General features: G+C 43.4%; 1 protein-coding gene across 1 annotated transcript in view; it reads left to right on the top strand.

The window, feature by feature from the left end:
* The first annotated feature begins 989 nt into the window (after positions 1-989).
* Dnah9 (dynein axonemal heavy chain 9) overlaps positions 990-13,334 on the top strand; it is a 433,197-nt gene continuing 420,852 nt past the window's right edge. Inside the window, exons 1-3 of the mRNA XM_023705424.1 lie at positions 990-1,416; positions 10,279-10,475; positions 12,987-13,145. Of these exons, the coding sequence (XP_023561192.1) occupies positions 1,000-1,416; positions 10,279-10,475; positions 12,987-13,145 (773 nt within the window). The 5' untranslated portion in view covers positions 990-999. The remainder of the gene's footprint in view (positions 1,417-10,278; positions 10,476-12,986; positions 13,146-13,334) is intronic.

Raw genomic sequence — 13,334 nt, forward strand, 5'->3', positions numbered from 1 at the left:
TCCTTCCATGCAAGCCAAGGGTCCAACATTTTATTTATCCCGATCAAGAAAGACTTAACTTATGCCAAATGCTGATTTCTGAGGGCAGACAAGGTTTCTTCGTATTATCCCTTTCTGAAAACACGTCTAGACAGAGCACAGGATGAGGATGCTCTAAGCACTCTGAGTATTTGCAAGAGCTTCGCTCAATTTTAGAAGAATTGATGATGAGGATGCCATGGGTATCAAAGGGATTGTGTGCCCTTCTGGCACATGAAGAACATGCCTAAGACGTGGCAAAAGCAAAGCACTCAATAGAACTTTTTCATAACTGACATTAAAGTTATGAAACCAAACTGTTCAATACAAATAGTAGCTACACTGCCTATTTACTTTTCAATAAAATTTAAAATTCAGCTCCTCTTCAGCACCAGCACATTTATGTCCACAATGCCCACCTGTGACTAGCCCAGATCTAGAACAATTTGGTCATGACAGAAATTCTATTGGACAGTACTGTTCTGAAGGATTTTAAGCCTTCATCGTGGAAAAAAAAATAAACTTCATCGAATTTCCGTACATCTACTTTATGATTGGCATCGTGTTTAAGTTTGTAAATTAAACATTTAGGATAGGTGTTACAGAACCATTCGAAGTTCAGCGTCTGGACACCTCTGAGGAGTGTAACCGGACCTTGACCAAAAGAATCCGTGACAGCGTTTATGTGCTTAACCTTCTCTTCTTTCAAGGCATCCCACTAATAAACAAACTATTACCGGCCACAGTTGTCCAAGCAACTCCAGTCCACCAGACCAGTCACTAAACTGGAGCGTCTGCTGGTTTCCTGGCAACAGTGACGCGACCCCGCCCCTTCGTTTTCCCCCCTCCACCCCGCCTACCTTATTTGACTGGAAGGGGATGGGTCAGGAGTCCTTGGCCCAATAGGAAGGAAGTAGAGGAGGGAAGTCCTGGCCGCGTCCTCGTCGCTAGGGAAACCAATGCACCTTGAGGCCGCGCGCGATGCCGAGCGCTGAGGATCTGGCGCTGCTAGCTGCAGAGAACGCAGAAGAGGAAACCGGCTCCGACCCGAGACTGCGTCTCCTGGGGGCCTACGTGGCTCAGAGCCTGCGGCCGGCGGCGGGTGCATGGGAGCGCTGCACCGGGACAACCGAGGCTGAGCATCTGCTTCAGGCCTTCCTGGGCTGCGATGCTGCAGAGGGGCCGAGGCCATTGCTGGTGGTGCGGCCGGGACCCGGGGGCCTGGCGATGCGACAGGGGATGGACGCGGGACCCGAGTCCGGCCCGGCTCGAGCCAAGGGATTGTTCTTCCTGCGCACCAGGCCCGAGCCTCCAGGGCCCACCAGCCTCCGAGGGGCAGTACTCTGCGGGGACCTGCCCGCTGCGCCTCTGGAGCACCTAGCCGCGCTAATCTCCGAGGTGAGGGAGGGCTGGCGGTCCCTGGCCTGCAGGAACAAGACGGTGAAGGGGGAGGGGCCTTGGGGAAGGGCGGTTCAAGATGGGGCGGGGCGAGTCTGCAGGGGCGGACCAAGGGGCGGGGCGAAGACCGGGCACCAGTTCCTGAGTAGGGTGAATATTGAATGGGGTTGGTTGGGGCAGAGCCAGAGTGCTAGTGGAAGATCGGAGCTAGATGTAAACTAAAATTATCTGAGGTGTAGATGCGGATGTGTGAGCAGTGGAGGAAGTCTGGGTGGAGGCCAGGCCACAGTGAGAATGGAAAGAGATTAAGAATTGGGACATTCCAGATCTGGCTTCAAGAGTGCTTGAGTCCTGACCTCTTCATAAACCAGTATTTAGAAATCCTTCCTTTTAGTTGGGAAGGTCCGAGGACCAGAAGTGGTGTGCGGGACAATATTTCTACTAACCCATGAATGCTTACAAGTGAGCATTTACAGGATGAAAAGGCGGTGAAATTGTATTAGTTCTGCAGAGGGGTACAGGTGGAGAAGATTTCATTTCGATTTTCATCTTTCATTCATAGCGCTACACTTCACAAAAGGTCATCCCTGTGCCCACGGAAATCGGGCAGCCTTTTGGAAATGCCCAACAGGCACTCGGAGGCATTTGTATGGAGGTCAGAGAGAAAAGTCCAGTTGTGAGTTATGGAGAGATTTGGTGACATCATAGCAGAAGCTCTGAGGGGACAAGAGACTCCAGGGGGTGCTCAGGACATCGTTGGGCAGGCTTCTTTTCCAGTCGGACACATGTGCCTGTGCAGTCTGGTGTCCTGGGTCCTGTGGACTCTGACATAAGTTTGTACAGAGTACTGACTATGACATGTTTCACATGATAGTTGCTTTGGGGAAACAGGAAAGTAATAAGAGGCAAGTTTCCTTCCCTAAAGTTTAATTGAAAGAGCTAAAATATGCAGTTAATCCTGTATTCACAACACTGATTTGAATACTAAGGAGTGGGGATAGAATTTGCCTCAAAGTTACCCAGTATGCAAGAGCCAAGGCCTGAATGTTCCCTACCATATCAAGTTTCAATCTTTTAATTGCTTTATCAGGAAGCTGTGCAGAGGAGGATTTCTAAGGAAAGGGTCTAGATGGATATAAGTTTGCAGAGGTCCTGGAAAAGCTTAGTTTATCCATGGGTATGGAAATATTTCGATAGATTAACAATCAGCATATACTTTCTACCATGCACTGTGTGAACAGCACCCCAAAAGTGTAAGCTTAGGTTAACTCCCTAGATGAACCATGACAGAAGCTGTTATTGGCTCCCAAGTTGCGTCCCGCATGTTGTCTGAGAATCACGCTTGGACTTCAGTGTTGTACTTGCTCCTGAACAAGGAAAGTACAGAGCAAGGGGACTTTCTAAGTGTGTGGGCAGGGTGAACAGAGCTTCAGAGACAGGATGCAGCCTCATGATGCAGGAGACAGTAGGCCCATCTCCACACTGTCATGGCAGGAAAAGTGAAAAGTAGTACAGCAACTGTCTCAGTTACTCTTCTCTCATTGCTGGGACAAATACCTGGCACCCAAAATGGAGGAAGGAAAGGTTTATTAAGCTCAGAGTTACTGGAGGTTTCAGTCCATACTCAGCAGGCTCCAAGACAGCCTGGCACATGGCAGAGAGCAACCATTGATGACTGCTGCAAAGAGCAAGCGCAAAAGAGGAGTAGTGGTGACAATGGTTTCAGAGAACAAGTCTGTATCCCTTACGTTGCACTCAGGTTATCCACCCCAGGCTGGGTAGTACTGGAACCCATAATCCCAGCAGCATTTACACCCATAATCCCAGTGGATCATGAGTTAATCTCAAACTCTAAAAGTCCACCCCATGACTGCATGAGGCTTTGAGGGGACAACTAGACACAAACCATGACAACTAAAAGTAATTTTAGAATAATTCAAAACCCGCAAACATACAATCATTTTCTTGCCACTTTGAACAGGATTACAAAGAAACAACATTAAATATTCCTTAATCAGGGGCTGGGTAGGTAAACCGTACCCCACCTATTTAATGAAATTCAGTGGCTCCATTAGAAAGAACGATTGATATGGAACATTCCTTAAGATAGTTTTTTATTTCCAAAAAAACATAAAAATTCATCTTTTCAACAATTTCTAAGGACAGTACAGTATTGTCAAACATATATACCTAATTGTATGACAGATATGTAGAATTTCCCTGTCCAGCACTACGGAAACTTTACAACTGCCAGGCAACTTCCTCCCAGGCAAACACCACTCTGTACTATTTCTATCTATGAATTTGACTGCCCTATGTACCTGATGTAAGTGCAGCATTTGGTTCTTTATTTCTGGCTTTATTTCATTTATCCAAATGTCCTCAAGTTTTATCCCCATTGACACATGCTAATGAAACAAGGAACTACAGGTAGTTAGGCAGATAGGGCACAGGTCCGGAATAGTTAACCTAAAGTAAACTAAAATTCAGGGCTCAGGTGAGTTAACATACCAGAGCTACCCAACATAATTAACCTAAGCAAACTCACAATACAAACTGGCAATCAGGGCCTGACAGAATGCAAGGAACAAATGACAGGTCCCTAAACAAATGGGAGAAGCCTTGAAGAAAGTGAAATGCAAATGAAGCAGCTTGCATTCTGGACTTCAAAAACCTACTCACAGACAAAAGCAACCCGGCATTCTGTTGGGTTCACCTACACTAGTGATGGCAAACCTTTTAGAGCATTTAATGATTGCAAACAGCTGGCCGCAGCATGTGTCCCATAAGTTTTCAATCACTGATCTATACAAAAAAATCTGTAAAACTTTCTGGACTTAAACTTCTACAGCATCCACCTTATGGAACCCTTTCCCAGGTAATGGGGAGCTTTTCCTTTCATTTCCTCTGACACACATACATTAGGCTATTCCCCATTGCTTGCTCCTTGCTATTTGGTTGGCTTTAATCTTTATTGGCATAAAACAGGGACACAAGAGCTAGATGGAGCTGGTTGTATCAGTGTATCCAGATTTATTATGGATGGACAAAAATATCTAGTACTCACAATTTAAAGGGTTTAATTTGGCTCATGGTTGGAGGAGTTCAGTCCATGGCAATCTGGCTCCAAGGTAGACACATAAAGGTGAAAGAGCATGTCAAGGAGAGCTACTTCCCTTATGGCAGCGAGGAAGCAGAGAGAGCAAGCAGGAAGGGACTGAGTGTAGCATGTACACTTCCAGATTATGCCACAATGGCCCACCTCTTCTGGCCAAGACCCAACCCCTAAAAACACACTGAGCTCTGAATCCGCCAGTGGATCAAGTCCCTGATGACTATAGTGCCCCCATGTGACAATCGCCTTCCCGAGGCCACACCTCTGAACACAAGACACTGAAGGAATATTCTAGATCTAAGTGATAATGGTCATGATTTTTTCAAAGCCAAAGAAGATTCTACTATACATCACATTTTCATTATCTCTTCATCTGTCTTGCGTATCTAAGTTGTTTCCACATTTTGGCTATTGGGAGTAATGCTACAAGATAAGACAAGTTTTAAACAAGTACAGAACCGTATACATAGTATATTTCATTTATACTAGAAGGATAAAGAAAAGAGGAAAGGAGAATGGAAAGGACAACATAAGCAAGTAATCCATTCTGGGGGAACTGAGTGGTTGAGATAAAGAGATAGGTAGAAGTTTTATTTATTTTTTTTTTGCTTCAAAAGCTTTTGTATTTTTGCAGTTTTGTACCATGTAAATGTACAATCTATTTAAAATTTAAATAAAAATAATTTATTTGAAAAACACCTCAAATCCTTTACTTGCATTTCTCAAAGCCTATAGAAGGAATACCTAGTTCATTCAACCCTCTGTTCTCTTATCCACTTCTGTTACATGCCTGAAGCTGACTCAGTTTCCCTGGGAAACCTTCTTCGTCTCTCATCTGCCAAGCCTCTCCCTGTGTCTCCTCCAGGCCAACCCCCTCCTCCATTGCAGCACCTTAATTCAGCACAGCCTCTGGCTTTTCCTTCCATCTTTGGACTCAGTAGTATAAAAGCCAAAAGTTCACCTCAGAAGTTCTCCTCCTGGGGTGTGTGTGTGTGTGTGTGTGTGTGTGTGTGTGTGTGTGTGTGTGTGTGTTTCGTTGGTTGAGGAAGATGCTGATGAAAAGAAAAAGCTATAATTTCAACATTATCTTTGTCCCATTACACTAGTACAAGGAGGGAATATGCATCTAAAAATCTATGAAGGAGAATCTAACAGAATTTAGTAACTGCTTTTCCTCATTCTTTTCTCCTTCCAACCACCTGAACCTCACTGCCAGATTATTTTTACTAGTGTTCTGAGATTTGGCTGCTGTTTTAGATTTTTGTGAGGAATGTAGAGTCTGACAGATCTCTGTTCCCTGGTTCTGTCACATTTGTCAGCATGATGTGAGCTGGTAAGTCTACTCTCTCAGATCCCAACTGTCTCCCAGGGTTGTTGTGAAATTTAGTTTTTTAATATATGAAGACACCTGGAGCAGAGTGTGTCACATTGTAGGCATTTCAGAAAGGGTGAGAGTCATCAGCCCTCCATATACCATTTCCAAACCTCTGATGGCTCCTTGTTACTTTGCTGTAGCCTAGCCTGGCTCTTCCCTGAGGACTTGACGGCATCACCCATTGCCCTTCTGCCCATGAGCCTGGAGGTGGAATGGGAATCCTCCTTAATTCTCTTCACTTCTTCTCCATTCAGATCAAATAACCTAGAGTTTGAAGTTTTATCCTCAGATGGGCATGCTCACCCTCACTGATGCATCCTGTGCGGACAGCGGAGCCCTTCTGTCTCCATGATTCTGACCTCTGGTCCAGTGGGACTTTGACCAACTCTGTTTCTGTCTTAATCTATGGTTATTTCAATGGACATATAACTGGTCTTTCTAATGACTTGGCCTCTGGGTTCCCTCAGCCTTTCCCCTCCAGAAATCCTGCCTCTCCTATCTTAAGCATCCTTCTCTTACACATTCCAGTGCTGATCACTGAGAAGCCCCATGATTCAGTTTTATGTCCCTCTGCCTGTGACAACTACTCCTCCCTTTCCAGCTTTCTCCCTCTCATACCTTAACTACAACAAACCTGGGACCATATTGGTACCTCCAGTCCACTGGGACTGCTGCATCCCTGGTCCTCACCCACACCTGTGTTTTACCCTTTCCTCAGCATGAGTGTGATAAGCATCATTCCAGTCATTCCCTTGCATCAACTCCTGACTTGCTTTTACTTCACTGTGTTTACTCACTTGGCAACACCTCCATCCTGGTTAAGTCCCCTCCCTACTCTGTGTCGCACCATGAAATGCACTAGGAAAAAGCCACTTAGCTCCACTTAAATTTTGGAGTTTGAGTCTCTAATTGTTCTTTTTATTTTTCCTGACAGACAGCCTATATTTTCTTTCTGATTATTTTCTTAGCATTTTATATCACATGTCACACTTTCTTTTTTCAGATCTTCAAATGTCCAAAACTTTCTTTTTTAACCTCATTCTGTGATGCTCTTGCTTCTTTCTTTGGAAAAAGGAAATAGAAATAATAGAATGAAATTTTCACAAACTGTTATATCCACCCTGTCTGTCAAAATCCATATGCAAAACCATCCTTCCCATTGTCTTTCTTGTCTGAGTCCAACCCTATGCTTAAAACTGCCATTTTTGTCCTGAATCCCATGACAGAAAATTCCTCATCTCTCCTCTGTTCTTTTTACCTCCCTTTCCACTAGATCATTCTCGTAGCCATCACTGTACTTCAAGAACCCTTCTTAAAGCACAGTTCTGGAATGTGTGTCGTTTTTACCATGGCCTAGTCTTCATTCTGGTCTCATATCTAGACATCAGGCTTTCACTCCCACCCTCCTTAGAAGAGAAATGAAAGAACTTGACAATGCTTCTAAATGATCTCTGCTTGCTCAAATCCGATGTGCTTCCTCTTCTTTCTAGCTTGTTAACATTGGAGGCCCCTAGTGATGGTTCCCGGGCCAACTTCTCTGTGTATACTTTTCTTTGAAGGCTCTCGTACAACTTCAGAGTTTTCAACCCTCTGTATTTGACACCTCCAAAGTCTATCTCTGTCTCATCTTCTCCTCTTATCAGCCCCTAAGCATATTTAACTCCCTTCTTTGTGTTTTCAGCTTGAAGCCCCTAGGACACATCAAATTTTATCCTGTCCAAATGCAAGCTCCTGCTCCTCTCTCCAGAACTTCACCCTTATTGCCCCCTCCTCCACATCCATTAATGACAACTCTATTTCTCCCATTGCTCAACTTTAGGAGTAATGAGGACCTTTTTTTTCTCTCACAACTCCAAAATCAACTCACACCACCTCATATTGAAAAGAAAGTTACAGACCTTCCTCTTGATCACTACCTCTGCCCCAAACCACTATCTTCTGTACAACAGCAGTAGCTTCTGTCTAGACTCCTTTTTCACTTTTGCCTCCTATAATCCCTCCTCAACGAAGTAGCTTGAATGATCCTACTAAAAGGTGACAGGCCACATCACACCTTTGCTCAGAATCTCTCAATGGTGTTCATTTCTTCAAAAGTGAAAATCCGAATCCTATGAGCAAGGCTGCAACTGATTTGACCCTGAACTATTCCTGTTTGTTGTCCATCTTGTATTAAGCTCCCTATTCTCAACACTGCTTCTTGATCAAACCAGGCAGGCTTTAGCCTCAGGGCCCTTGCACTTTTATGTTTTCTACTTGCAATTTACCTCGCCCAACAATCTGCAAAGCACTCTGCCCACCCACCTGCCTTTGTCCAAATGCTTTTTTCACAAAGATACCTACTCCACTGATCTTCATGGTTGCATGCTCTCCAACTCATCCCCTTAATTGACCTCTTGTGTTTTATTTTTATTCATAGAACTCACTGTTTATTGGCTGCTTCCCTCCTAGAATATAAACTCCTTGAAGTCAGGAATTTTTGTCTGTTCTATTCACTGATGTGTCCTCCTAGCACTTACAATAGCATTAGCATATAGTAAATGCTTAATACTTATTAAGTAAATGGACTCAAGTTTTGTTACATAATTTTCACATGTAGTATTTTTCCATCACTCTAAACCTTCCAAAGTCCAACTGAAGCCTTCTGATCACTCTTTCTTGAGACAGAAGACTTCCATAAAGCTCTATGGAGTGCTGTGCAGATGCTTGATCCTAAGGGACAACAGTACATATATAAGGACCACTGACATTAGTCATTGCCTTTGAGATCCTAGGAAAATTTCAACTCTTTCTCTTTCCCTATTAGACCTTCTGCTCTGACTCCAAAGCATCTGTTCTCACCATGAATGTGACAGAGTTTAGTCCTTGGCCTTTTTTAAAAAACTCTCTGTTCATATATTATGATTTCTCAGTGAATGTTTCCAATAATACCAGGCAAAACAATTGTCTCTAATTTAATGTTTGGGTTCTAAGCCTTCTATTTCACGCTTTCCAGGTCATTTTAGCCATCCACAGGACCTATCAGCTGTATGGATCTATGTCTCCTTTTCATTATTTCCTTGGTGGGTTTCTCATCAAGTTACCTGATCCTCAGATTGCTTGTCTTACTAATATCCCTGTAGCAATAGTAGTACAGTTTTAGTAGACAGAGGTTCCTAGTGAGTTGTGCTGATAACTTTTTAAATATCTGACGATAGACAATTTAAACCAACTCAGGAAATTCAGAAGCAGCTTGATTTCAAGAGCCAATTTGGTCTTTCTCCTCCATACGTGCTTTTCTCCTCCGGCGAACGGTAGTCTAAAGCTCCATTTGAGATCAAAATTCCCTCCCAAAGCTCCAAACTGGAAGCATAGAGAAGACATCTCTTCCTTGAAAAATTCAGACAAGAGACCTTGGCCTGACGCTCACTGATTCGGATTTGGTTCTGTGTCTGCCTCAAGATTTTGGATTGGGTCTCAGAAGAAGAGGAGCTATGTCCAGCAGCCAAACTTAGCTAACGTTCACTCTAAAGATGGAGGGGGGAAGAGAGGGGCAGGTGAAAATAGCTAAGATGTGACGTGCACGTGTACCAACTTTGCACGATGAATATACTCCCTACGTGTTGCAAACACGTACTGATAAAATGATGATGATGATGATGATGATGATGATGATGATGATGACGATGATGATGATAATAACACTAAAGGAAATGATTCACAACTTTGCTTATTGGTTCCTCTTTACAACAATAGGCAGATTGTTCTTTACCTGAATTGGTCTGTGTGTGTGTGTGTGTGTGTGTGTGTGTGTCTGTGTCTGTGTGTGGTGTGTGTGTGTGTGTGTGTATGTGATTGCTTCATTTGGTTTCTATTTATTCTGTTCTATTCATACTGATGCCCCAGCTACGTGGTGATGACTGAACACAAAGCAACCAACATAGGGCAAATCAGATGGACTGTAGCTTATGAATCACATATACACACAACCAGTGGGGGCAGACCCCATACCATGCAGGTCAATGTTGGAGTTGCACTTAGGATTAGAGTGAACTCCCAGAGTGAACTCCCAGGGACCGTGGGAGGCACACTTTCCAATGCAAGAGGTATCCCTGGTAATCCTACAACCAGGCAGAGAAGTCCAGCTGAAGCTCAGGGCTAAAGAGGAACTGTACCAGTTCTTTTCTTTTGGTTTCAGGACCTTATCCATAAGAACGAAGTAGGGAGCAATGCTTGTGGGTCAGCTATGGAAGACCTTGCATATTGTATCAGGAGTCAAGGCCTTATAGTACAGTAACTCTCAGAAAGATGTGTATAACTGCATAGACCTTTTTTAAGAATCTTCTTGTGTAAGGTATCAGTAGAGAATGTATGCTTCACTGTGTCCCTGTTACAGGTTGTTGTACCTGTCCTGGCCAACAAGAAGAACCACTTAGGCTGGCCCCATATGGTATGCCAAGATGTTAGGAGGCAAGCCCACACCCTTCAGTGTGACCTCCTTGTTATCCTGGAACAAGTGAAGGGGAGAACATTGCTGCCTCTTCCAGTAGGCTCAGAGAAAGTGGAGTTTGTGGATCCCGAAAGTGAGACAGTGTAAGTACAGCCAGCTGGCCGTCTGGGCCCAGGAGATATGAGACAAGCTGGTTTATCTGACTGTTTGCTTTGAATGACTTTTCTGTTCCCGACACTACACAACTTCTCACTCTGCACTCAAGCCCGCTGTCTGCTCTGTTTGCCAGCATCCTCAGAATGTATGTTTGCACTGATTACATCCCTAGCCCTGGTCCTTTAGCCAGAAGTCTTTTAAGACTGTCACAGCAGTGGGGCCTTCTTTCCATTCAGAATCATTTCCAGGCTGAGAGCAGCCACACTGATTCCAGGACTTTGTTCATCAGGATAGCAGCTCTTTGTTAGCAAGGCTGCAGGTCCAGCCTGAGAGGCTGTGCCCCTCCTCTACTCAGTAGGCTCCATCACAGCACCAACTCTGGAACTTCTTGTTAGGATTCCAGCCTTCCTACCCCTCCCCTAAGCCCCTCCCCCTGCAGCAACTGACGTTTTTCAGGTTCTGCAATTTTTTTTTTTTCATATAGAAACTGATCTAGCTTCTCTGGGGAGTCCATGCTTCCATTCTTCTAAGTAGGTATTAAAGCCCCAGCCTCATCTCCTTTCAGAAGTTACATCTACTGAAAGCTTCCAATTACTATTCCAGCTTTGAGTTGTCACTGCTTCTTTCCCCTGAGGGTTTTTTCCCCTAAGCATGCTATGTGTATAAATAATATATTTTGGTACATTTCTGTCCTGCACTGCTACTGTTTGTGACAACAGGTGGTCTTCTTCCTCCAGGAACTTATTTTGCTGTACTGCCGGGAGTTTCTCAGTATATTACTGTGATTGTTCATGCAGGAGCCATGATACATCCAAAGAATAAGTAATGTATGCAAACAGCAATATACTTCATAATGAGTTTTTTCCTACTGGAAGCAATTTGCTACATATATACTTTGAAGTAATTTCCTATTTAACTGAAAATCTTATCATGATTTAATAAAAATATCCAATTTTCAAAATAAGTAAATTTAAGCTACCCCTTTGCTAGTCCCTTTATACCTTAACATAATAACATTCAGTGTACATGTATAACCCACATGGAGTCTTGCTCTTTTTCTTCAAATTTGATTATTATTATTCCCTCAAAGCCTGGATCGTTTTGGGGGAAGCCAATATCTTCTAATACCTTTCAGATTCACTTGAGCCACACAATTTCTCAGCAACTATGAACTTAATTGAATTAAGTAAAGGTGGGTTTCAGTCTTGGAACTGTTAATGACACACTACCTTCCTTTGTCACTATGCCCTTGGTGCTTGGCATTTATAAATTTCCATTAAAATGATGTGAAAGGGCAGCCATAATGCATCTTTAAAGATCTGTATTCTTTTCCAAATATAGCTAAGTTATTTTAAACAACATTTAAAAACTGGATGGGGGAGGAAAGCTTGAAAATTCCTTTCTTCATTGGAAAAGCAAAGACAGAGTAAAATTATAATGGTGGGTCCAGAAAAGCTGGTGGTTAGCTCTTGCAAGAGGAAGCAACCTATTTTCTCTTGCTTCAAAGATTAGAACTCAGAGCAAAATGAAGAAAGTTCAGGGAGATAGGTGTGGCTCCACGTGGAGACAAACCTTCTCCCGGGGTAAGCCGACCTATCAAGGAATGTGCTGCTTTATCAAGGAGGGAGCTTATTCTCATACATGAGATTCAAACAAGGTTGCATGGCCATCAGACATCTCTGTCCAAGGCATGATCATATTAACAGGAAGACTGGATAAAACTCTAAGTTTGCAAACAAGCCTTCAGAACATTGGTGAACCCTTGAATCTGTAGAAATCATTGTAGGATTTGTACAATTCATTGACTACTCCAGAGAGTCTATTATTGAAAAGAAAGGGAAAAAAACCCTAAGGTCAGCTGAAATTTCCTGTTTTTAAAAAACATGTGGTGGGGCCAGGGAGACAGCACAGTAGAGTAAGTGCTTGCCTGGCAAGCACAAGGCCCTGAGTTCAATCCCCGGTACCACAAAAAAAAAAAAAGATAGAAAAAACATGCGATGCTTTTTTAGATGCCACTCAGTGCTATGGTTTGAATATGATTTGAGCATTTTCTGAAGGATTTGTGTGGTGGAAGCTTAGTCCTCAGAGTGACAATCTCAGGAGGTGATGGAACCTTTACGGGCTTGAGATTTGTGCAAGTTAATTAGGACACTGGGGACACTGCCCTTCAAGAGGTTAACGCAGATCTTGTGGGCCCTTGGTTCCCTCTGTAATGTGTGGTTGTAAAAATTAAGATTGGCCCTTCTCCTCTCTTTGGCTTTCGGTCTTGCCATGTGATCCTTCCCATACTCATGTCCCGGTGATGCCATCTACCATGAGGCCCACACCAGATGACAAACTAATGGAGATTCCTGACCTTGGCCTTCCAGCTGCTAAAATCATGAGCTATTTTCTTTATAAGTTATCCAGCCTCAGGAATTTTGTTATAGAAATGGAAAACAAGTAATACACCAAGAATTATTTCCATATTTTCTAGGGTTTTTTTTTCTGTTTTACAGCTTAGAATCCATAGATAAGTCAACCATCTATGCCATTGAGACTGCAGTGATCAAGTGGACCCACCAAGTCCAGGTGGTGCTTAAGAGAGAGTCTTCTCAATCATTCTTACAAGGGGAGAATCCCACCCCCAAGGTAGAACTGGATTTCTGGAAGAAAAGGTATGTAGGAGGGTACATGTTGGGATTCTAGAAAAAAGGATGCCTTACAGAGGATAAAATCAGAGTTGTGCTAGGTAGCCAATAACTGGATCTGGTTCTTCTTTACAGAAATTTCTCATCCTTCCTGGGGACACAGATCAGTGTCATGGGGTCAGTATAGTTTTGCTATGGACTGGGAGATAAACTCTT

This window comes from Octodon degus, unplaced genomic scaffold (assembly GCF_000260255.1).
Source record: "Octodon degus isolate 3935 unplaced genomic scaffold, OctDeg1.0 scaffold00219, whole genome shotgun sequence".
Classification (NCBI taxonomy): domain Eukaryota; kingdom Metazoa; phylum Chordata; class Mammalia; order Rodentia; family Octodontidae; genus Octodon; species Octodon degus.